This window comes from Haplochromis burtoni, unplaced genomic scaffold (genome assembly GCF_018398535.1).
Source record: "Haplochromis burtoni strain Fernald_Lab_line unplaced genomic scaffold, NCSU_Asbu1 Contig_38, whole genome shotgun sequence".
NCBI lineage: Eukaryota > Metazoa > Chordata > Actinopteri > Cichliformes > Cichlidae > Haplochromis > Haplochromis burtoni.
In genome coordinates this window covers 2,399,149-2,424,767 of record NW_024582399.1, presented here as the reverse complement: position 1 = coordinate 2,424,767, position 25,619 = coordinate 2,399,149, and the positions used below count along the sequence as shown (strand labels likewise).

Genomic DNA, 25,619 nt, shown 5'->3' with positions numbered 1-25,619 from the left:
ACTAGTTGGTGAATGTGTGTAGACATGTCTTTCATGCAAACTATGGGCAACCATTACAATCTGCTAGGAACCAGCAACTGCAAGGAGGTTTTCGCTGCAGCATCATCCTCTTTGCAACCAGTTTCACCTTGTAACTCTAGCAACCACTCGACATCCAGCTGGTGAATAATTTTTTTTCTGACTCACTTTTACTCACTAGACTCTTGAATAATCAGGGCCCATCTTATCTTAGAAACCTCATGATACCGTGTCACCCTAACAGATCACTTTGCTTTTTGATAAAGTTTATACAGGGAGTGCAGAATTATTAGTCAAATGAGTATTTTGTCCACATCATCCTCTTCATGCATGTTGTCTTACTCCAAGCTGTATAGACTCGAAAGCCTACTACCAATTAAGCACATTAGGTGATGTGCATCTCTGTAATGAGAAGGGGTGTGGTCTAATGACATCAACACCCTATATCAGGTGTGCATAATTATTAGGCAACGTCCTTTCCTTTGGCAAAATGGGTCAAAAGAAGGACTTGACAGGCTCAGAAAAGTCAAAAATAGTGAGATATCTTGCAGAGGGATGCAGCAGTCTCAAAATTGCAAAGCTTCTGAAGCGTGATCATCGAACAATCAAGCGTTTCATTCAAAATAGTCAACAGGGTCGCAAGAAGCGTGTGGAAAAACCAAGGCGCAAAATAACTGCCCATGAACTGAGAAAAGTCAAGCGTGCAGCTGCCAAGATGCCACTTGCCACCAGTTTGGCCATATTTCAGAGCTGCAACATCACTGGAGTGCCCAAAAGCACAAGGTGTGCAATACTCAGAGACATGGCCAAGGTAAGAAAGGCTGAAAGACGACCACCACTGAACAAGACACACAAGCTGAAACGTCAAGACTGGGCCAAGAAATATCTCAAGACTGGTTTTTCTAAGGTTTTATGGACTGATGAAATGAGAGTGAGTCTTGATGGGCCAGATGGATGGGCCCGTGGCTGGATTGGTAAAGGGCAGAGAGCTCCAGTCCGACTCAGACGCCAGCAAGGTGGAGGTGGAGTACTGGTTTGGGCTGGTATCATCAAAGATGAGCTTGTGGGGCCTTTTCGGGTTGAGGATGGAGTCAAGCTCAACTCCCAGTCCTACTGCCAGTTTCTGGAAGACACCTTCTTCAAGCAGTGGTACAGGAAGAAGTCTGCATCCTTCAAGAAAAACATGATTTTCATGCAGGACAATGCTCCATCACACGCGTCCAAGTACTCCACAGCGTGGCTGGCAAGAAAGGGTATAAAAGAAGAAAAACTAATGACATGGCCTCCTTGTTCACCTGATCTGAACCCCATTGAGAACCTGTGGTCCATCATCAAATGTGAGATTTACAAGGAGGGAAAACAGTACACCTCTCTGAACAGTGTCTGGGAGGCTGTGGTTGCTGCTGCACGCAATGTTGATGGTGAACAGATCAAAACACTGACAGAATCCATGGATGGCAGGCTTTTGAGTGTCCTTGCAAAGAAAGGTGGCTATATTGGTCGCTGATTTGTTTTTGTTTTGTTTTTGAATGTCAGAAATGTATATTTGTGAATGTGGAGATGTTATATTGGTGTCACTGGTAAAAATAAATAATTGAAATGGGTATATATTTGTTTTTTGTTAAGTTGCCTAATAATTATGCACAGTAATAGTCACCTGCACACACAGATATCCCCCTAAAATAGCTAAAACTAAAAACAAACTAAAAACTACTTCCAAAAACATTCAGCTTTGATATTAATGAGTTTTTTGGGTTCATTGAGAACATGGTTGTTGTTCAATAATAAAATTATTCCTCAAAAATACAACTTTGCCTAATAATTCTGCACTCCCTGTAGTTATGGCTGGATCCGGTGACCCTAAATCCTCCTTTAGTTTTGGTACAATAGGTCTAGGCTGCTGGGAGTGATGATGCACTGAGTGCTTATTCTTCAATTATATTTGGCATGCAGACTGGAGCCAGGGATCGAAACAGCAACTTTTCAACCAGTAGATTACCTGCTCTACCTGCTGAGCTACAGCTGTCCCATATGGAGGCTGCCTGATTCCTGGGGATTCCTCTGTATTATTGTAGCGTCTTCACCTTCCAATATAAAGCACCCTGAGGCAGCTGTTGATGCGATTTGGCGCTATAAAAATAAATTTGAATAGAAATGAATTGAATAACATTGTTAAGCATTTAACGGGACTGTTTGATAAATGACTTCTGAAACAGTTTTCTAATGAATTCAAAAGTTAATAAATGCACTGTGGTTATAAAACTAAGAATTAAAGGCAATAATGCAAAAAAGCAGTCATTTTCACAAAGTCAGACGGTGAATAAATTGTCCCCTGCTTTCTCCTTTGTCGGAACATCGATACTTTTCGTGCTTAAACTCAAACAGCTGCTATTCAGAGTGAAACTGCTGTGTGGCGAGCCCGTATGAGTCAGCGTTTCCACCCGGCAGTTCTTGGAAATCCAGCCTAATCAAACTAAATAACCGTGACTTCATCAAACTTGCTCATTAGAGCTGAATTAATTTTTCGGGAGATTAGAATTGCTTGTGACCAGAGTCTTGTGTTCCCATTCTAAATGATCTGAAGCACAAGATGTAAGCATCGTTTCATTCCTTAACAGAGAGAGAGAAACCTCAGTGTGCTCGCTGATGTGATACAGGACATTACTTGACATTGCTGCTGTGTCAGGATGATGTTTTGTCCATCGGATGGGTATGTGAGGTTTTTTTTAACCACTCTTAAAGACAAAACGAGGCTGTATCCGGTCGCTGTCTGAGAGCAATTATATTCAAAGCGCCTGATTGTTTGTCTCCCCCACGAGCCTCGCGCCACCCTCGCGCCACACATTGCTACATATTTGCATGCTTTGGGCTCTTGGAGTGGTGAAGGTGTGTTGTGCAGCTTCCTCTCTTCATTCTCTCCCAGGCGTCCGTAACCCGTTTGACTTTGTGCTTTAATGACATTTTTGGGTCCACTATTTTTTAAGTCTTCCCCCCTTGAGATTCCCCAAAAGAATGAATCCATTAGAGTGTTGAGCAGACCAGTGAAGGACTGCGTTTGCATCTGCTGAAGAGGCCACGTAATCCAAAGCTAGAATCCAGCAGAGGGGGGAAAAGGAAGTGTCCTGCCGGACTGGCTCACAGTACCTGACGCTAAATATACAGTAGAACCAGATGGAGGTAATTTACTGGTCATAGTTGATTTGCTAATGCCTGTCTGTGTGTGTGTGTGTGTGTGTGTGTGTGTGTGTGTGTGTGTGTGTGTGTGTCGGTGTGTGTGTGTGTGTGTCGGTGTGTCCTAAATTACCCAAGTGGAGGGATGAGTGCTGCAGCTCTGTGCCAGAAAATGACAAATTGCCCATTTAGCCCATTGTAACTGTCAGTTTCAATGCAGAGGGTTAGTTCTGTTTTTAACACTTCTTAAGCATTCTGTGTCATGAAAATATGTAATGAGTCTAATCTGAATTACAAAACGCACGTCAGGGCTGACAGAGTGCATGCATGCTCGTGCACATTTTTCTGCACCTCTGAGGAGAACTTTTCTTTTTTCTCTTCTGTTTTTTTCTGGCACCCTGACTCCAGAGTGGACATTTAATAATAGCCCACATTTCAAGTTATGAGCTCGGCCGCGCAGGCAGTTTTACTGTCTTCACAGCTCCCCTATGGTCCATTCGTAGCGCCCTCTAAATTTAAGTTTGATGTTCTTATCTTGGACAATTGTACCAAAACACCATTTCCAGCACAATAATAGAGCAGAAAGTGGACTGACTGTCGGGCTTAATCCGCTGTAAAACGGCCTATCACTGGTGTTGGAGGGGTGGACACAGCAACACGGCCTGCAGTTCTGAGCTTGTTTGTACTGTGAAGCTGGCAATTTCTTTGATGAGTGAGTTCCTTGACCTCGAGGTCAGTATATATAGAAGTAAATCACTTTTTTTTTCAAATTTCTCATTTTTTAAAGTTTATTTTCACTTTAAAAAAAACAAATCAACCACCCTCACCCAACACACACGCACGCACATCATCGGCGTTGGCTATTGACGACCGTTCGTTACCCTTATTAGTATTCAGCGGCTCTCTCATGGTGTTTGGCTGACTCTTTTGTTTGTCCGCGCTGATTGGAGGGGCCTCTGGTTAATTTAGATGCAGGGAAGCCGGTGACAGAAGAGGGCTTATTAGGGTGAGCCCATCCGGCCTTAAGTGCAGAGTCTCCAGTTCCATTTTCATTTGCCTCCATTATTGAATTTGCTGGCTTCTCATTCACCCTGATTGCATTTTGTGTCACCTCTAAAAAAAAAAAAAAAAGGGGGGAAAGAAGAAGGTAGAGCTACTGTGAAACTCCGAAGGGACACTCACACTGAGATGGTTCTGAAACCAGTTTGAGAAACGTCTCTGAAACTTTTCTTAATCACGATGGCTGTGGAACCTGTGTGCCTGTGGGTGTCAGAGAAAAGGATGAATTTAGGAAAAAAGGGGGAATGTTTATGTCTCTGTGTGTGTTTATAACGTAGAGAGGGAGCGTGACAGATGGGTGGAGCAAGAGTGGGCGGAGGAAAAGAAGGAGAGTGATGGCAGGGATTCATTTAGCGTCCATTGAAGCTTTAGAAGTTTCAAAGAAAAAAAAAACAAAAAATTGTCATCTCTGCCGCCTCCGCCTCCTACACCGCTTCCATAATCTCCTAACGTGAAGCATTTTTCATAAGGATTCATCGCAAAACAATATCATTCGAGACTGCGAAATTTAATCAGGGGCTTTAAAACACAATTATGGTTATCAGGGAGGACACGGTTGCGAGCGCTCCCGGATCGTGGAGGAGGAAGGAGGTTGGGAGGGTGGAGATGGTAGAGTTGCGGTGAAGAGGGGGGATGGGGCGGGGGGAGGCGAAGGTGGAAGGGGGGGGGGACCTCCCCCGCACTGTCTGCACCCCAGCGCTCCTCTCCCATTTGTCACCGAGCACAATATCTCTTTGGCTGGCAGAGCTAATAATGGAGAAGTGTGTGTGTGGGGGGGTGGAAACGGGACTCTGGAGACCCACCTCCGCCTTCCCGTGAAGATCAGATAAGTTCTCCTCAAGTCAGAGGCCCAGAGCCACCGTGGATTTGCTTGTAAGGGCTGTATCATTTATAAGACACAGCAGGAGTGGTTGACAGCTTTTTAGGTGTGTGAATAATGCAGGCCTTTATAAAAACGTTTTCCCCTCCTCCTGGAGAAGAACGATGCTTTACCCACTTTGAGCTTAGAAAAGTTCACTTCATTTTGGCCGCTTTCACGACCCGAGCTCTTTTGCTGATGTGTTGCTTTTTATGTGTGTGTGTGCCTCCAGGCAAACCAGTGGTTGTTTTCTGTCTCTATTATCTTGGCAATCTGCAGCCATTTATCTACCAGCGGCTCGTTTGCAGGCTGGAGACTTAACAGTTATTCACGGGATTTGGGAAGTCGTCTTCACTTAAGCAGCTACTTTCTCAACACACTGGGTTGTTTTTTGTTTTTTTTCACTCCCCCCTTTTTCCCCCTCTTTATAGCAAACATGCTCCGAGGCACTGTACAGTAAAGTTCTTCACAACTACACACACACAAACACACACGGAGGGTTTCCTCGGGGACCGATTGCTTGTTTTCTAGTCACATCATGTTTGCACCTGAAGCCGTGGGCTTTCTAAGTCTTACTGTAAATTGCCCGAGCAGAGAAATCCGCAACTTTAATTACGGCGTTTTGATTTTGCTCAGATTGGCCAGGTGCATACACATCAGTGCACACTCAGATCCTGCCAACCATAGTACCAATTAACTATGCGGTTCATGCGCACACACACAAACTCGGGATTCCCAAACACTGTGTGTCTTTTGTTCAGGAAATCTTTTTGTTCTCTATCTGCTGGAGTGGAGGCAAGTATATGGCGGGCATTCCAGCCATAAGATAAAAGAGACTTTTTTACACTAGAATGAAAAAATGAACTCTTTATTGTTCCCCTGGTCTTACTGATCCCATTGCGGTGTATGCTTGTAGCCTCCTGTCTGTGTGTGTGTGTGAGTATTTGAGTGGAGTTCAAAGTGCTCTACGATGGATGCCAGTTGGCTTAGCACAAGGGAATTTTGTGGGTGGATATTTTGTGTTTTTGTTGTGGATCCCATTCTTGGGAGGATGGTGGAAGTAGTCAGACTAAGGTAACCACTTTTTGTTTTATTCTGTCTCCAACTAAGTAAACTGTTAGTTCAGTCATTCCATTAAACTCAGCTGCAATCCCAGCAGATCAGCTCTTCTCGGTGCCATCCTACATCTGTGGATTTATGGGCTGATACTCTTTCACCAATCCATATTAAAGCTGCTTTAGGCTGTTGAACCCTCTGATGTGCAGGCCTCGAGAGCAGCTGGCAACCCCTAACAACTTCAACTCGCTCGGGAAAAAAAATATATTCCCCAATGGATTGGCAAGCGAAATCTGGAAAACTCCTTGTGATTTTTTGCTTTGTTTTCCACATTCAGATTGCTGTTGTTTGCTGTTTGCATGGAAGATGCTGCAAACAAATCAGTACTAACTTACTGGGTGATAGAAAAGTGCAGTGCAAACCGAAGACCGAGAATATTCACCTTCAAAGTTGTGCATCACCACTGGAGCCAACACACTTCAAAAGGGAGAACTTTTACTTTGGTTTGTGTCACACTTTTCACACCACGTTCTCTGCCAGCCTCTCTCCCTTCTGACGACTGGGGTCCTTTCCCAAGTAAGGAGATGCACTGCAGACATATTTGGTGTCCAAGTCCGTGGCCATCCAGAACTTGATCCCAAATTTGTCTGGCTTGGTTGCGATATACTGTGTGAATGGACAACGAACCTTGGTAGGGAACAGCTGTTCATCTATGGTCATGTGTTCTCCTGGAGTGAAACTCTTAGCACAGTTCTCGTTGAAGCGTGTCCAAATGTCGGAGATCGCCGCAAATTTGTCTGTTTTCACCCGTTCTGCCTGCGTGTCCTTGTCATCAAATCGAAGGTGTTGCATAATTGAAATGAATCTATCTCGGGGCATTGTCTCTTTGATTACTGGCACCAGAAATCTTTCTGACCAGCAATCCACAATGGCACCAACAGGACACATAATTGCTCTTACAAACAGGATTGAAATGAATGCCATCAGTTCATGAATTGACAAATTCCAGTCCGGCTCTGTTCTGCGGGCTTGATGTACCGCGCACTCTCGATGGTCTGCAGCAATCCCACGTCTAAGAGGCAAACGAAGCTTTGGAGCACACTTGTAATCTTACGCTGTCAGAAGATAAACAAATAGAGAATGGAATAGAGAATGGTAAATTTGCATGAAGCTCACTCTAAATGGGTTTATTTATAAATATCATATGTAATATGGCAATGACAAACCTTAGCAGACTCTGTGGGTCCAGCTTGCGCAGTGAAGCACGAGCGATTTGCTACTGCACTGGGCATTCCAATGTCCTCCTCTACCCACACAGTGCTGTCTTTTGCCGTGTGGCTCTGGCTGGGCTTCCCAGTATCACGGAGCCTCTTCTGTGGAGGCATGTTGGGTTCTTGTTCCGTCTCCTTTTCAGATTCTTCTGAGGAGGTATCAGTGGCCTGCTGGACAAATGAAACCTCTCCTCCATCAGAATATGCTTCATCCATTTCCTGAAGCAAGGCAAAGCCTGTTGCGCGGAGAGGTTCATCCTGCGTGGCAGTGATACGGAGGCCATTCTGATGTGTGTTCTCAGAAATGCAAACAAGAAATGATTCTCCCGCCTGGGTCAGTCTGCTTTTATGCACAGCACTGTGCTGTCTTCAAGCAATGCCACTTCCTCACATACACAGTGACAATGGAACAATGGAAGATCTGTGCTGAGAGTCAAGGAAGGTGTGAATGTGTGTCTTTCTTATTTGCAGGTCAGTCAATGTGTGGGATATTTTGTATAGATACGGCAGGCATTTCTGAAAGTTGTAACACAGAGGTTAAAGGAGCTTGTAAAGAAGTCTTCTTTCCTACTCAGAAATCTACCAGTGAAAGAAGCAATTGTAAGGAGGTTTTAGGTGCAGCACCATATACATCCTCGCTGCGAGTTTTGTCTTGTTCACGCACCATCTTGTCTGGGAATACACATTTTTCCATAGCAACCTGTAGTTGCCAAGTGTTCATTGACCAATCTCTAGGGTTGCATGACCAAAGCCTTAGCAGCTGATTTGACTGGAAAATATATGTTTTTACCTTTGACTAATGGTTGCCAGATGGTCACAGACCAGTCTCTACACTTATGTGAGTTGTGCTTTATAATCACTGTGCATTTGCACATTTTGCAACCCACCTCCACTCGAACTCATTCTTTTACCATTGCATAAAGCCTTCTCTTTACTTACAAGATGGGTAAGTTGGGTGGGGGCCTTGCTGCTACTTTCCATGCCCTGTGCTCTCTCTCTCTGCCTTATGCATTCTGAATGTGTTCATGCAAAGTTGGGGCGATCCCCAACACCAAATATAAAATATCTCAAGCAGAAATGACTGCCTCCTTTTTACTTTTGATTATAGTTGGTCTGACTGAACAGTTAGATTGAAAATCAGCACAGCAAACAGAACACAATCTCTCTGCCTCTCCGTTTCTGTAACTTTACTTCATTGTCTCTCTAGTGAGTCATTATTTTCCAGAGTCACAGATTTGTTGCCGTTGCAGTTGTGTAATGTTCATCGGTGTTCCCTGAAGAGGTTGCACTCTAAGAAAATGAAGGCAATTTGTTTCATTCCCCAGTTCGGCACCTTCTGTCATGCCAGCTGTCAGCACTGTGTCACAGGCCACACAGAGCACCAGGAACTGATGCATGTAAATGACTACAAAGAGCTTACACTTCTCTTAGACAACACACATACACACACATACCATAATTCTGAGATAAAAGACAATGTTCAAACAATCCTTTTGCCTGCTGAGTCTCCAGTAAAGGCTTCTTGAAAAAATATATTTGTGAAGGATGACAATACTTGTAAATTCACGCAGCATTAATTCCCTCAGCGCTAAACCACATTCATGCAATCCTTTCCTTTCAGTTACTGTATTTCCCTATTTTTAAAACAAAAGATTATTTACTCTGACTGATTCTTTCCACTGTGTTAAAAATGCTCTTCTGTGTCAACGTTGAAATACTGTTTGTTAATGCTTCAGGATAAAACTCTTAAACATTCACAACTTGAGGTTCTGCAAGCTGTTAAAATACTTTTGACAATAATGGGAAGGGATTCAAGTTCACTGGACCCAAACTGATCAGCCTCAAGATTAAAACCACATTCGTAATATAGTGTGGGTCCCTTCCCTTGCTTGCTGTGGCATTGGCATACAACCTATGCAGATGTCCTGTGGTGTTTGCCACTGGGACATTGGCAGCAGAGTGGGTGATCCATGGATTAAGCTTGCTCCAGCTTCTCAATTGGGCTGACACATGGGGAGTTTGGATGCTGGGTTAATACCTCAAGCCTAGTTTATGGTCACTGCATTGGATGTTGTGCATCACCACAGCCTCTTAACCATTTGTGCTGGTGCTTGAGAGACAAAGCGCTCGCTTCAATCTTAACCTGAATGAAAGGTGTCGCAACTCAGGCGCAACCACTAGGAGAAAAAAGAATTGAGAGAGTCAAAACAGGAAGCAAAGTGATTGTGGCGTTATTTTCAGAATTGTCTCTAGACAGTCATTTATGTTTGCAAAATCTCCCTCTCTGTAACATAAGAATCATCTCTCTGGTGACTAAATGACCATCTGAAACGACACCAAAGCGAAGAATGGCAGTCATAACGTCATAAGAGCAGTAATGTTGGGTGTTAAGGAGGTGTTGAGTTCTTTTTGGGTTTTCTTGAGCTGTTATTTGATGTTTTTGTGGTGCTGCTGGGTAGTTGAGGTTGTGCTTGGTCTGCACTAAAGTTGAAGTTGGTGGTATGTGTCAAAATCAAATTCAAATTCAAATTTTATTTGTCACACACACACAACCATACACAGTATGACATGGGGGGTGAAATGCTTGTAGCTGTGCAATGCCCGACCATTAAATGACAGTATTTACAATTTACAGGTTACTACAAAAATTTACAAATTAACTTAGAAATTTACAGTAAAAATGTGCAAATAGCAGAAAGAGATTATAAAGATTATAAATTACAGGAAGTGTGCATAAAGAAAAACCAGAGTGCGTGTGGTGATGTGATGTGTGTGAGAGTCCAGTCTTATAGTGATGTGTGTGGGAGAGTCCAGTCCTACACCTGGTTCAGGCCCTGAATAGCCTGGGGGAAGAAGCCCCTCCTCATTCTCTCTGTTTTGGCCTTAAGGGAGCGGAAGCGCTTCCCAGACCTCAACAGTGAGAAGAGTCCATTGTTGGGATGGGAGAGGTCCATCATAATCTTTCTAGCTTTGGTCTTGCACCGCTTGGTGTAGATGGACAGCAGGTCAGGGAGCTCTGATTGAATGATGCGTTCGGCCGAGCGCACCACTCTTTGCAGATCTCGTCTGTCGTGCTTGGTGCTGTTCCCAAACCAGGTGCAGATGTTTGCCGTCAGGATGCTCTCGATGGTGCAGGAGTAGAAGTTCTTGAGCACCTTCAGTGGCAGATGGAAGTCTCTAAGTCTTCTGAGGAAGACTTTCTTAACCAGGGTGTTGATGTGACAGGACCGTGACAGGTCCTGAGTGATGTGGACACCCAGGTATCGGAACACCCAGGTGTCATAATAAAATCCAGATGAATGCACTTAATCTTTTCTGTGGTTTGTGGCTGATTGCTGTATACTTGGATACGTTATTTTTACGGGTGCAATGATACACAAAATTCACGGTTCGGTTCGGTTCGATACTTTGGTGTCACAGTTCGATATTTTTTCGATACAAAAAAATGTTCATGCCTTTTTAATTTGTCATTTATTAAAATTATAAATATATATTTTAACTCAAAAGTACAGTTTTTAAATTTAATGTTGCTGAAACAACAAAGTAATAAAAAAATAAATCTATCTGATCGAGAAATCACTCATCTTTGGAAAAGAGAGTTTATTACAGAGAAATGGCTCTTTCCAAAATAAAAGCTATACTATACGCTTCTTCTGGGCTATATTCTCAGCAGCATATTAAACATATCAGGTCCCCATAAGGAGAATCATGTGCTAACGGCTGTCTAAATGACTCGGGTAAAGTTTGTAGCATGCGTGCTTGTTGTTTTTGTCTGCTTCCACTTGTCTTTGCACTAGGATGATGTCAGCGTAAATGTGCAGTCATATTCATTGTGTTCCCACTAGTGCTGTCAGCGTTAATCTGAAATGACGTTAACGCCGCAACACGGCAAATCTCCATTAACGAGCTACCGCGGATCGCCCCGTGTGTGGGGCTGGACGGCCAACACGTTAACGAGCTAACTGCGCTAACGCAGTAGTTCCCACCCATGTAATTGAGCATTGCGTGGCACATCCGACATACTGTTTTACTTTTGTCCATGACGTGCTTACCTTCAGGGTCATACGTCACATGAAAACCAAAGGTCACATCTGAATGAGGGTGGGGGAGGTTCAATTTGCCATGTTGCCACAAGAGCTTAACTTCTGTCTTGCTAGCTAGTGATGCCCTCAATGGATCTGCGCTCGACAGTGCAGCCTAGGCGGAGTAGTCGAACGCAGATCCACTGAGCTCTCAACACAGACAACATCATAAGAAGAAAAGTTGATAAAATAAATTAAAAATTTTGTATTGTTCGATACATATGTGTACCAAACCGAAAGCACTGTATTGAACGGTTCAATATCGATACGAGTATCGTTGCACCCCTAGTTATTTTCTCTTATCTTGCATAGTCTAAGCTTAAGGTACTCGCATTCCAAACATACCAAGGAGAGTGCTCTGTGAATCATATCCATAAAACTGCAAAGAACATGAATGTCTCTCTGTAGTGGAGAATTTATGGCATTAAAGTATCTAAATTTATAAACAACAATCCGAACAAGTCGGAGACAATGTATTCCACTTGATTTATATGTGAAGGGAAAAAAAATCTCAAGAGGCTTCACAGCGCTCTCCGCATTTCGCTCTCAGTCACTGAGTGATTAATTGGCATTTAAGAGGTAAAGCTGCAGCTTAACTCTCCAGCTCTGCCGCAAATGTGAGGCTTTGTCGACCTGATGCAACTGATCTCCAAGATGCTCTTTGGTGTTGGACAGGAAGTAGTTATTGGGATTTTCTGCATTTATGTAACGAATTTCTCACTTTTGCCTGATAATTTCAGAGGCATTGTTTTCATGAGTGTTTTAAAAGCTTCTGGCTGTGTTCGTGTGTGTGTTTGTAAGACTGTGTGTGTGCTTGACTCACGGAAAAGAGGGCATCCGACTGTGAAAAGAAAGAGTGATCATCTCGATTTCTCTGTTCCCCATGCTCAGCAAGTCAGCCCATCACCGGAGTGAGGAAGTGCTTTTAATGCTGGAGAGGATGGGTGGGTCTGAAGGGGGTGGGTGCAGGGTGGAGGGTGACAAGTACAGAAAGATGATCGTAATACAAAAGGGCAGTGTGGATGGCCCGAATGCACTCAGCTTGAGTTGTGTGATACGTGACACACCCGCCCTCGAGACAAGACAATAACAGCAAATGCATGGACTCATCAACAGAGGACAGATCACTATTACGGACTTATTCATCAGCATAATTAGGGAGAGAAAGAGATGTGGGACAAGTGGCTAGCAGCACTGATGAAAGCTCATCAGCAGGCTCCCTATAGAGCTATGGCCACTGATTGGTGCTGGGGCCATCATTGCCTAGGACCTACTTCAAAATAGAGGCTCTTCGCTCTGCTCAACGACAGTAAAATGAACTTAATTGGCTTGCGAAAAGCAGCTTGGCACAGGGATCATTTTTATATCCCTAACAATCTGAACACTTATTGGCCTGTTCTCTACTATGTAAGTGTTGGATACACAATGCAAATAAATATCTCAGTGAAATCTTAAAATGCTGCTCTTACCTCGAGTTTTTCAAAAACATTTGTTCCTTATTTTAGTTTCTAACTTTGCATAACCGTTCAAGAGTCACAGAAACATTGTCAGGGCACTCCAACTTTATTTTCCTTCCCTCACTAATGTCAGTGACTCACTGCTTCTTAATGTCAGTGATCTGAAAATTAAAGTCAGTGCTGACCCCCGCACCCCACCCTCCCCCACCCCAGAGAAGAGCATAGAAAGCAAACAAAATGTTGAATATAATTATAGAAGCTGGGATGTGAAAAGGTTACTTCCACATCCGCTTCCACAGCATTATGAGGTTTCCTCAAGTGTTCAGCCATTAATTTCAGACCTGTGTTTTTGCCCTTTAATTGGTTAATTTATCAAGTTTAACGACAGCTCCCACACTTGTATTCGTTGTGCAGTTTTGTTTGTGCTCCAGAAAGTTCTCAGTGATAACTGAAGGGATACATATCTATTGATATGTCTGACTTCAATATACCCAGTGGACTGTCATGATAACCTATCGTATAAACTCTAAGGGGAAGAGAAAAGAAACAGCTTATTTACATTATCATTAGAAAGGTCATAAATACAAAATAAATACTACAAAAATCAGTAGTTGCCTGGTGATTTTATTGATTTTGTTTTTTCACATTAAGCAACCCATTGCAAGCAGCTGAAGTGGACACATGGTACCTCAACCTTTGGGCAAACACTTTCAGTCAACAGTCTGTGGCACAGCTATTTCAAAGGCAGCAAGATCAAAACTTAATTGCACACTTTCACAATAATTTTGGTCATGCCATAGTCTCCAATGCTATGTAACTCACTGGCATTTTGGCTGTCCCTATCCTGTTTTTCTAAGCTGGAGTTCATCTGTAGACAGCATAAAACATGGGTGTAGCTTCCAGGTCTAAAAAGTGAAGCTAACATAGAAGTGCCTTAAGCGTGCATGTTTTTTTAATGGCCACCAGTGGTTGATACCAATAGAGGTTTCTTGAGTTACATCATGTGCATAGTACTCGAGAGCTGTCTACCATACTGAGCGTGTCATGAGAGGGGAAAAATTAGATTCCCTGACTAGTTAGTGAGCGGTTTCTTGATGCTATTGGTAGTGACACAGTAAAACTTGATTTTAACCCACTTTTAACAATAATTAATTACAAGCAATTACATTTTCCCAGCACATTTGGGAATAGACATGACATTTCTAGCAACTGGTGGCTGCCAGATTTTTCAATTTACTGTACAGCATCACACGACCAAAATGGTAAATGAGTAAACTTCACGTGGTTAGCGGTCCAGAGACATCAAAACCTCTGAAGAAGTATAGAAAAATTTCTTCTGCTGAGCTCATGGTCTCAGACACTCATGTAATAGAATTACATTTTATACGTATGTATAAGCATGTATCTAAAGACCCTCTGTGCTCTACGCCAATTCTCAATATTTCATTTCAGTCATAGTGCTAAATGACGTTTTCGACCCTCAAAAACACAGTTTCAACTCGATAATGAACCCATCGCGATCTGTATATAAAAATCAGAAAAAACAGCTTCATTTAATCAATTTAAATCCTAACATTGTTTCAAAAAGACCCTAATTGGAATAAGCAGAAGAAAATTAATGGATGTTTCAGAAAGAAGGAGGAGTTATGTTCATTGGTTAACAACCTATAATCGACAAGTTATTGGCCAACGAATGTGCTGATTCACCATCAGTCCTGCCCTTCTCTTGTCATATCCAGTTTTGAAACACCAAAAAGGCCAAAAGCAGCTTGAGCCTTCAGAGCAGGAGCTGCCCTTCCTGCTTTGGTCAGCTGGAGCTCAACTCATGTGAGAAAGTGGTTTTCATAGTGATTTGGTCATATTTGGACAGGAAGAGAGAACTGCAGAGTTATTAACTAACTCACACTGGCTTACAAGGTTGGATAGGAAGGAACATCTGTAATTTGCACTGATATTGAATGTTAAGTTTAATCAAACCAATGGATCCCTGTCGCTCAAAGCAGTCAAGCTGTAAATAATGCATAACCTTAACCCCTAAAGTAAAATTAGGCATTTTGACAAGTCTGCAAGACTGAGTTTTGGAGCCATTCTTCATTTTCTTCATTTTTCTTAACCCCCCCTAAAGTCTCTTCTGACCATAACCCTTAACCCAAGCAGGTGGTTTAAATAAGGCTTACAGTGTGGATATTTAAGTCACTGTTTATCACTTTGAAACAAACCCTCATTTTTTTCCTTGAATGCCCGCACTGTTATATTGTTCAGCAACACTTTTTTAGAGCTTGACTGCGCTAAATATGAAGCACCATCCTTTATGATGGAGCATTAGAGGGAGTCAGAAATGTGGGGTTTATGGGACTGAGTGATGGAGAAGAAAGAAAGTAAATGAATTCAATAAAGGTGGTGTCATTAAATTAAGCCATTTATTCCATTTTTCAGTTTTGCATTTGATGGAATTTCTCCAGTGATCTCCTCTTATTCCCCAGCACAGTTCTATATCAAATCTCAGCATGACACTTCGACTTTTGCTATGTGATTCTTTTTTTCTCCATCACAGTGAGGCACTTTATTTTACTGCCAAGAGAGCTGTAGCAAAATGCTGCACCAGAAGCCGTCTTGAACCAAACATGACCTGACCATATGGCATTAGAGGCCTCAGCGGCCGTATACATGCATAAAACGGCATGACTAGGAAGTGTCACCCAGAGGAGCTGAAGTCTTCTGGTTGAACATATAGACGATCAAAAGGGAGACAGGAGATTTTTTCTTTTTTGTACCCATTTTAGAGACTGCATAGTAGATCATAGTGTATTTTTCTATGGAGCTGAAATTAAAGAAGTGATGTGGAGCTTTGTGATTGATATGAATATTACTTCATCTCAAATCCTTCCTGCTTTGGTTAGCTGGAGCTCAATTCATGTAAGAAAGTGTCTTTCATAGTCTCCTATAGTAATATCCCACTCATTCAGACATTTTCTTTATCATTACAATGGGTGAAATCTGCTACTAACCAACGTATCTCTTAAAGAATAAGACATTTTATTGCACAATTTACAGATTCATACGTTGTAATTGCTTGGATTGGTTATGCATGTCATGACTGGAAGTTTCTCACTTTTTTTTTTAACTGTAGAATGATGGTTACATCCAACTTTGACCACTGACCCTTTTGATTGGACTCCCACAAATTGTCATAAGTATAATGTGTCATCAAGACTGCAAGACTGTTTGTTTTTTTTTTCTTTCTTCCCCCCCTTCTCATCGTCTCTTCTCCCCTTTGGTTTTCTTTCTCTCCCTCTCTTTCTTTCATTCTTTCTCCCTGTCCTATCCCCCAGTCATGTCTGTCCCGTTTGTAGCAACTGAAAATAAAATAAATTCATAATTATAATAAAGGTCAATCAAATGGACCAATATGGCAAGGCCATGATGATCCACTTGGTAAAATAAATCCGCTTGGCATCTTTCTTGGCCTTGAGACAACAATTCTGATGGCTATAGATCCAAACGGGACACAAAAAAAAAAAAAAAAAGACTGCAAGGCAAACAGTGTTAATTAAGTCCACCTTTCAGACCTTTGTCACTGATATCAATGTGAGTTTTGAGTCTGTAGCCCAAGAATGATCAAACTACTGTTTGGTAAATGCATTGATGCAATGGCACCTTGCTAGTCCATTTGAACACTCAGAATTACACACTCTCTAGCATTCATATGCACACTCACTCCAGTGGATGTATTGGGGGCAACCAAGGGTTCACCTTGAACTTTGACACATGAACTGGGTTAGCCAGGGATCGATCTGATGACTTTCCGATTGGTATTGGATAGACTGTACCACCTACCACAGTAATTCTGCAGAATAAGAGTGAGCCGATGTCATTAAAGGTGCTCAGGTGGTGGGAAACTGAAAGACATGCTTCATGTAGGTCATGTGTTATTAACCACATTTCCCTAATGATAATAAAAAGCAAAATGAACCAGGATTTGGTCCACAATCTTAGTCAAGACTTGTCTGAACAACTATTCCATGATTTATCATTGCATTTGCTTAATATGTCCAGTTCATTTCACGACCACCACTGACCGGACCAGTTTTCCTGTATCAAATAAAATATTTCTATATCTAAGATCAAAATGATCAAAGTGAACAGAATTTTTCTGCAGTGTTTTACAAAATGAGTTTGAAGGTGCATACCACAAAACCAAGGGAAGATGCATGACTAGGGTTCATGGTTGAGTCAGAAATAGTATATAAAAAGAGGAGGGCCTGGGGAGGAGGTGGGTTACAAAGCAGCTTGCAGATGGACAATCACTGTTGTGTAAAGTAATGTTTTCAATGCAGTGTATATGGGTTTCCTGAACTGATTGGGGGGCAATCGTGGCTCAAGAGTTGGGAGTTTGCCTTGTAATCGGAAGGTTGCCGGTTCGAGCCCCGGCTCGAATGGTCTCGGTCGTTGTGTCCTTGGGCAAGACACTTCACCTACCGCATACTGGTGTTGGCCAGAAGGGCCAATATATGGCAGATATGGCAGCCTCGCCCCACAGGGCAGCTGTGGCTACAACTGTAGCTTGCCTCCACCAGTGTGTGAATGGGTGGATGACTGGGTGTGTAAAGCGCTTTGGGGTCCCTAGGGGGACTAGTAAAAGCACTATACAAATACAGGCCATTTACCATTGTGTGGAAAGGGTATTAAGTGAACCATTGTCTGATGTGGGTTGAGTAGGAAGGTACATCTATAGATCAGATGAGATTGCTTAATGTGCAGCATGTTTCCAGAGATTCATATATTCTGTCAAGTCTTTCTTTTCCAATTTCTTGCAATTGAACGATGGCCCCATGCTTGAAAACAGATTATAAATAAATGTAATTAAAGGAAAATTAGCTGAACCTTGCTTGTTTGTGCTTCACAACATTTACACAGCATTAAGAGTGCTTTATGTGCCTGTCAAACACACTGCACAAAACCTGCTTTTTAGTGTGCCGGCCTTTATTTACAATGCCGAACCAATACTATGTCTTTTTTCAGTTACTGGACAAAAAAGCCTTCAAAAGCTTTTCAAGGTGTTACCCTAGCATAGCACACCATTATAAATCCTCACTTGCAGCTGCAAAATATGAGAGGCAACATCTGCTGAGTCTGTAGTTTGACATAAACTAAAACATCCTTCAGAAACTTCAAGGCTTTACAGTGTTTTTATCTCATAGGCAAGACACATAACAATCCAGCGAGGGATGCTCACTTCTAGCCAGTTGTAAAAAGAGGTCATTTTCAAGCAAAGTAGGGCCCTCACCCAGTCGTGGTGGAAAGATGCCTGACACAAGCAAATGTCCGATGAGCCTGTGTGTGTGTAAAACCTATAATCTTGACCTGTTACGTGCTCCCTGATGACCTTGTCTATGTGCACAGTATGTCTGAACTAATGGATTGTTTGTTCAAGGATCTTTAGAGGCGTGAAGCGGCTCAACAACAAAGCCCTCTATCACATGAAGGAGACTTAAGGGAAAACACGAAATGCACATATGGACACATCTGCCGTCTGAAAAATAATTAATCGGGGTTCGGTAACGGATGGCCGTTCATTTCACAGCTATTTTTGAATGCTATCAAAGCATGCTGATGGTGCAGTCCATGTGCTATTTGTACAAGCTTCTTCTTCCTTTTTTTTTTTTCTCCAGCCGCCATCCATGAATGTAAAACACGCCCAGATAAATCGTCCATTGTGACGGGAACATGATTACATGAAGCTGCGGCTGTAGGCCATTCAGCAGGCAGACAGAGCGCCATGTCACCTCTAAGAGAGCTTTGAATAAATGTCCCCGTCTCCACCAAGGCCCACTTCTTTAATCAGGGTGTCGGATGGTAATGATTAGCTTCCTGTGTGTGTGTGTGTGTGTGCTTCTCAGCAGTCGAATCATAAGCGCACGCCGTTAATAATCTGCCTGGAGAGACAATGCCCTTCTTTACCTTCAGCTAATCCAGCCCTAATCTGAAGCACATTGTTGCTTCTTTTTTCATTATTAAATTTCATTTATTTTGACAAGTACTTTCATGGAATCATATTCAAGGAGACGGAGATGCAAGATGATTGTATCTAAATCCCCCAAATAGGTTAAATTATATAGTCTGTTGGTATCCCAGAGAGAAAGAAACACAGATGGGGGCTGTTTTTTTCCCTTCTGCTTTGGGTCACAACTCAGGAGGGGGGGATTACTGCAGCATCATTTCATTCAATCTCTATATCCAAAACCTGGATTAGTAACAGGGAGAGGGATTAGAATGTATTATCACTATCCATGCCCAGGCATCTGTTAAGGGCACTGGTCCTTGAAAGGAAACATATTTTTGCTATTAAGCAAATGCTGGTTGAAGTGCCTGCCTTTGTCTTTGGTGTGTTGGCTCTCACTGTGGAGTAGGTCACGAAAAGCTCCAGTTCCAGTTATTTTCTATGAGACAGTTTGATTGTTTGGGCCGCTTAGGAGTCTTGAAGTTAATAATTCAACAATAAAAAGAAAAAAGTTTCAAGATTTAAGTGCATCTAAACTCCGAAGCTATGCGCTTTCTCTGCTCCAGTTTTAATTAACACAACAAGTATCATGTCTGCCTGTGACATTCAAACTCATTAACTCTGAAGATAAATGAAATTACTTAATAATACTCAGCGCATAATTAGGAAATCAGACTGGCGTATAGTAGGAGTTTCTTTAAAATCCATTTGCTTATTTTTATGAGGTACTTTCTATACAAATATCTTTGGACTTGGCATAGAATATCTGTGTGCATTTGTCAATAGCATTTATCGTCATGCTCAGATGCGCTTCAGGGAACAGCATATGCAGCGTGGTACTTTGAGACAAAGAGAAGAGTTAACCTTGAAGTATTGATTTTCTGCCATTGTGCACATGTACTCTATATCCACGGCTATGTGCTCATTTGTCTCTTTCTCTCTCCTTTCTGTTTCTCCTTGTGCAGAGATACTGAATGGGGGCGTTTATGTTGACCAGAACAAATTCCTGTGTCACGCAGACACCATCCATTGGCGTGACATTATCAAGAACCCCCAAGCTGAGCTGTTGGTGGTGCCGTCCAACAACAGCAACAATGGATGTGAGTACAGAGTGAGGGTGCAAACCGGTAGAACCAGTAGTTTTTGATTAGATTAACCTTCTGACCTCTAAGTCACTGATGATGCCCCCAAACAATGAACACTTAAGTTCTTGTTTTAAAGAAGAGGTAAATGGGATTTTATAGGCTAAAAGCACCCCGGTAGACCTGAAGTGGACAAGTAGAAGAAGATGGATGAATGAAGGATGGAGGTTCCGGAACAAACTGGCAAGAAGCTATTAATCCACATAGCCAAAAGTATACATAGAGACTCAAATATATACATATATTCACTTAAATCTTTTAAAAGTTTGGTGTTGAAAGTTCAATAATGTCTTTTAACTCAACAATACCAAGCCCTGTAAACTTCTCATTAGTGATCATGATAGACTACAACTGGTAGTTTCTCTTTGCCAGCATAAAAAAGGTTTGTTTGACAGCACTAATGGGGTTAAACACTATTCAAAGCAATGGGAAAGTCCAATGAATTCAGTGAAGCTCTAAGAAGAATAATAGGAGATTTACACAGCTTTGGAAGGTCTCTACCCGCCATTTCTAAACAACTGCAGATTCCAAAATCATAAAGTCATTAAATATGTGTCATTCCACCCTGGAAATAAAACAAAATTACCATGACATTCATGCCCATGATGAGTGGATGTAACCTTCTGATCACAACTGTATATACGTCATATACAGGTTTAATATGACAGAAATACTTAATCTCTGGCACTGAAACCACATCCACAGCTGTTCAAACCTTCTGTTTGCGTGGGGCAGCCAATTATAAGAAAGCTGGCTTAAGGAAAAGTTAAAGGAATCAAATAGGACTGTTTCAAGCAGTAAATGAACTAACAGGCAGTTGCACTAAGGCCCAGTATAAGATACCTAAGGTTCATTTTAATTATGAATCATGCAAAGCTTCTCTACTAGAGTCCAAGAATAAAAATGTGGAGCAAGATATGAATGTAATAGGTGCCCTTTAAAGTATCATCAGTGAAATGTTAAAGTGGCACATTCCAACATACTGTAGAAACACACACACACATCCAGCAGCAATCACGCCCTATCCTCATTCTGTTTGCCTGGCGGTCATTTGGAAGCAAAATCACATAGTGTTAGATCAACGCGTGAACCTTTCTATTGTAGTGGTATGTTAACGACTTTGCAGCAAGGCCCATGGAGCTGCTGTCTGCTGTGGTCTTTTTAAATCTCAGTGAATCTGACAGCTGGTTTGAAGCTGCCCACTTCCCTTGTTACCCAACCGCCTCACCCCCTTTGTGGTCCCGGCTGTCCCTCAGCTCCCTCTGCTTTGGCCATAACAGGCGTCAGTATCCGGCGGACATTCTGTCAGAGGAACTGGCTGCTAAAGACAACTCTTTCAAACTTTTCTGCACATTTATGGGCAAGCCTTTTGCTCATTTTGAGGGATGGAAAGCAGTTTCTTCAGGGTCTCTGTATCAAAACGTGTCAGGGTGAACAATGGGGACAGCTGTGGCACCGAGTGGTAGCAAAGACATAGACAATGGGGCAAATGAAAAGGCGTTATGACCTTTTTTTTACACTTTGCAGAATGAACAGAATACAATCTGACTAGCATGAGCAGGGATCAGGACATCATGCAAAGCTGTTTCTAGACAATAAAGGTTGGGGAAGACACTGTACAAGTACAATGTGCGTGAAACGTTGCTATTTTGTTGATGAGATGCCACTGATGTAGGAGGAAGGGGATGAAAAGAAACAAAGAACAGAGGAGGTGGGCCAAAAATGACAAGAGAGTTTGTGGGAGTGGAGGTTGCCAAATTGAGGCCCTTTGCCAAGTTGTAGTTAGTATTTAACATTAACAACCCCACAGTGGGAGTGGTTGAAGGGGCCGGGTGACAATCTGCCTCACTATTCCACTTACTCTGTAATTAACCCATAGTCAATTAAGTCTTGATGATGGGCCACGGGCAGATGAAGGCTGTGAATGCTCTGTCAGGTCCCACTTTGCCTGCTAGCTCTTGACGGAAGGGAGAAGAAGCCTGTCTTTCATGCTCATGTTTCTCACAGGCCATGAGTCGCCAGTGACTTGAAATCTATTGTTGGATGAGCGGAGGAGATTCGACAGTTCTGTCACTGTCATTAGTCAAGCAGTTTTAAGGGCATGCACGAGCGAACGATTAGGTGTTTGATGTGTGTGGGGGCAGTGTCTTTAATGTGTGTTTGTGTCAAAACTACGTCTAAAGTTTGCAGAGAGTTCTCTGATGTACGGTGTCTTTTGCAGGCAGACGCTGTCATCGCTCATGTAACGGACGCTGCTGGGGCCATCAGGAGGACCAGTGTCAAACTTGTGAGTGCACTACCGCAGTCCCACCTCAAAACGCTGATTCACACGTGATGTAATGTATTGCTTTCCCAGTATAAAATTAAAGATTCTTTCCTATTGCCCTTTACTGATATCACATGCATGTGTAGCTTTACTTCTTTGCGGATAAGGCCAACTAAAGTCCACATTAGGTGTTGGGTAGTTTAATGTCAATCAGAAGACTTTTACCCTGCAAATAAGGGGTGGATCAACTTGGCCAACAATCCCTGAACTTGCTGGTTAGACAAACATCATCCTTTGGGCTGGAAAACTTTTTCACAATAATTACTTATATTGAAAGCTCAATTTTCCATTTGTCTATGGTGCCAAGTTATAAATCCCACTCTGATAACACAACTCCAAAGCTACACCCTTTATTGTAAAGGTAACACTGTGGACCAGTGCTACATGTATTGAAGTTAAGAGTGGTGTCAAATAGCTATGCACAGAGAGAGACAGTCATGTGAAAAAGAACGTTTTCACATTACGTGGCCCTCTGGGGTACATCTCATGATTCAGGAGCTCGCAGAACCACCTTTAGCTGCAGTAACTTGAAGTAATACTTTTCTGTATGACTTTATCAGTCTCATCATTTTGGATGAATTGTGACCCACTCTTCTCTACAATGTTGCTTCAGTTCAGTTCACGGGGCCGTTGCTGCACCTTAGTTTTTATCTTTTTCAGCCATTCTGTTGTAAATTTGCTGCCTTGCTTTGGGTCATTCTCCCGTTATATGAGCCAGTTTGAAGTAAATTTAAGTTGTTGGACTCACATTTGACTCAAGAGTACTTTGGTAGTGCATGGTGGATTCAATGACTTTAAGGTGCCCAGGTCCTGTGGCTGCAAAATAAGCTTGAATCATTACCCCACCATCAATCAGCTGATATGTGTTTGTGCTGATATGCTATATTTGGTTTTGTGTGTCATGACCAAACATCTCCATTTTGCTATCGTCTGTGCGAAGGACATTGTTCCAGAAGTCTTGTAGTTTGTTCACTTGCAACTTTGCACTTAGCTTTACTGCTATGTTGTTTTATTTTTAGAAAGCAGAGGCTTTCTCCTGAAAATGCTTCCAAACAAGTCTTTTCTAGTTGTACTCTTATGAACTTGAACATTTTAGATGTTAACTGAGCCCTTTAGTGAACCAAGTTTCATCATGGTAATGGTGTTTTAGATGTGCCTATATGTATTTTTGGCAATTTGGACAAAACCAAGCTAGTTATTCCCTAAGACAGGCTAATAGTGTTCTAGATCCAATGCATTCAAACACATATAAAGTATATCATTAGATTTGTGGAAGTGTGAAAAGGTCAGTTTGTGAAGTTTAAATGTGTTATGTTCATTTTAGTGAAAATTTAGACTGTGAAATCTAGCAGTTTATTGGCTAAGCTAGGCTAACCTTACCCTGGAATGCAAAGGCTTGGGGCCTAATATCGATGTTCTTAATCTTACAGTTATGAAATGTTGTTTGAAGACATTATTTCTCTCTGATTTTGCAGGGCTAAGCTAGGAACAACCAGGATATTCTTTTCACTTCAGATATAGACAGTCTAGTGTTATGCCAGTAAGCTATGCTAACCAACCTACGACTCATTTGCCTAGCATAAGTCATTTCATTTAAAAAGAAAAAAAAGTACAACCCACACAAACAATAATTCATTTTACAACTGAAAACGTTTTTCAAAATCTATTTATGCAAAGTGCAATAGCAGAACTCAACATAAACACTGAGAAGTAGGCTAATGAAATTCTTTTAAATCACTTATTAGTTTAAGGCCAAGTGACCCCTTGTTTTTACTGACTGGCAGGAGAAAATTAATGATACTGTAAAATCTGCTTTAAAATAATCTATAATCTCCAGTAATCTGCTTTGGGATAGATTTGCTTTTTAAGCTTCATGAGGACTATCCTATTTTTTTCTTTTTCTTCTCATTTTTTATTAAAGTTGGACACCAAGCTTATAGCCAATATCTAGAAAATGTATTATTAATTATAGGTAGGAAATAACTGTTCATCACCGTGTAGCAATACTTGGCACATAACAAATAAAAGGAAAAAAATGAGATACCAAAGGAAGGAGTTTAACTAGAGAAATGTTTGTCGTTCATATAATTACAGGATGTTCCCCTCATGGAAAGACTTACAGAGGCTCTGGCTTGTTTTTCTTAAACTAACAGACTAATAGATTACAGAGGCTTGTTTTTTTTTTTCACTACTGCATCATTATGTTCGCAACTTAGCACAGAGTGAGCACAGCAGTTTTTAATGCCTGGGCTTCAAGCTCCTGCTGACTCTCTGGCTGGTCTATCTCCTTCTTTATCAATACAGTGTGGGAGACTGTCCTTTATCAGAAATGTTGGCTGATGAAATGGGGACAAGCCACACATTACTAACGATACTTACACAGCTCCCGTTAAACTAGTTGAAATAAAATACAGAGAAGAAACTGGAATGGCAGTAAATATTTCCCTGGTTACTGCAAAAGTTGGCATATCAACGAGTAAAGCCAGGCTTTCTGGGAATCAGAACAGTTGGACGGCGTCTTTGGCCAATTGACTCGCTTGGCTGAAAGCACCCATTGTATAAACACTGATATGGCGAATCTGTGAGATTCAGTTAATTTTTTCCAAACTTTATGTATCTAGGGAAAACCAACTGGGTTTCCACAAGCAAAGCTCCCCCTTAGATTCATTGCTGGACGCTGTCAAACACTATTTTCAGCTGTTCGGTCTCTGAGCTGAAGCTTCGGAGCAGTTAGAGGAGAAGAGTCCTCTTCAAGGGTTTCCAAGGAGGTTCTTGAGACAGAAGACAGTGCTTCATGTTTTTAAAGTACGTCTGTGCTTTCTAGGCAGTGACTCTGTGGTTGCAAACCAACTTGGCTGACCTTTAGGTTGCTGAAGCCCCAAATTTCTTCCTTCCTACATGCGACTGTGAGCAGTTGTGACTAGAGAGGAAGGTTGAGCGTGGTGGTATTGTCTCTCTTTATGAGTGTGAATGTATGTAGATGTGTGTGCGTGTCTGTGTGTGTGTGTGCCAGACCTTTAAAATTCAGTCTTTCCACTTCCGTTGCAGTGACAAAAACGGTGTGTGCAGAGCAGTGTGACGGTCGATGCTTCGGGCCTTACGTCAGCGACTGCTGCCATCGCGAATGCGCTGGCGGCTGCTCCGGCCCCAAGGACACGGACTGCTTTGTACGTCACA

At 42.0% G+C, this 25,619-nt stretch overlaps 1 protein-coding gene across 3 annotated transcripts in view; it reads left to right on the top strand.

Annotated features, from left to right (window-relative positions):
- Nucleotides 1-25,619, top strand: part of LOC102292440 (receptor tyrosine-protein kinase erbB-4) — a 376,157-nt gene that overhangs the window by 235,792 nt on the left and 114,746 nt on the right. For all 3 annotated transcript variants that reach the window (XM_005920194.3, XM_005920195.3, XM_005920193.3), the window contains exons 4-6: nucleotides 19,940-20,074; nucleotides 22,338-22,403; nucleotides 25,491-25,609. In XM_005920194.3, the coding sequence (XP_005920256.1) occupies nucleotides 19,940-20,074; nucleotides 22,338-22,403; nucleotides 25,491-25,609 (320 nt within the window). The remainder of the gene's footprint in view (nucleotides 1-19,939; nucleotides 20,075-22,337; nucleotides 22,404-25,490; nucleotides 25,610-25,619) is intronic.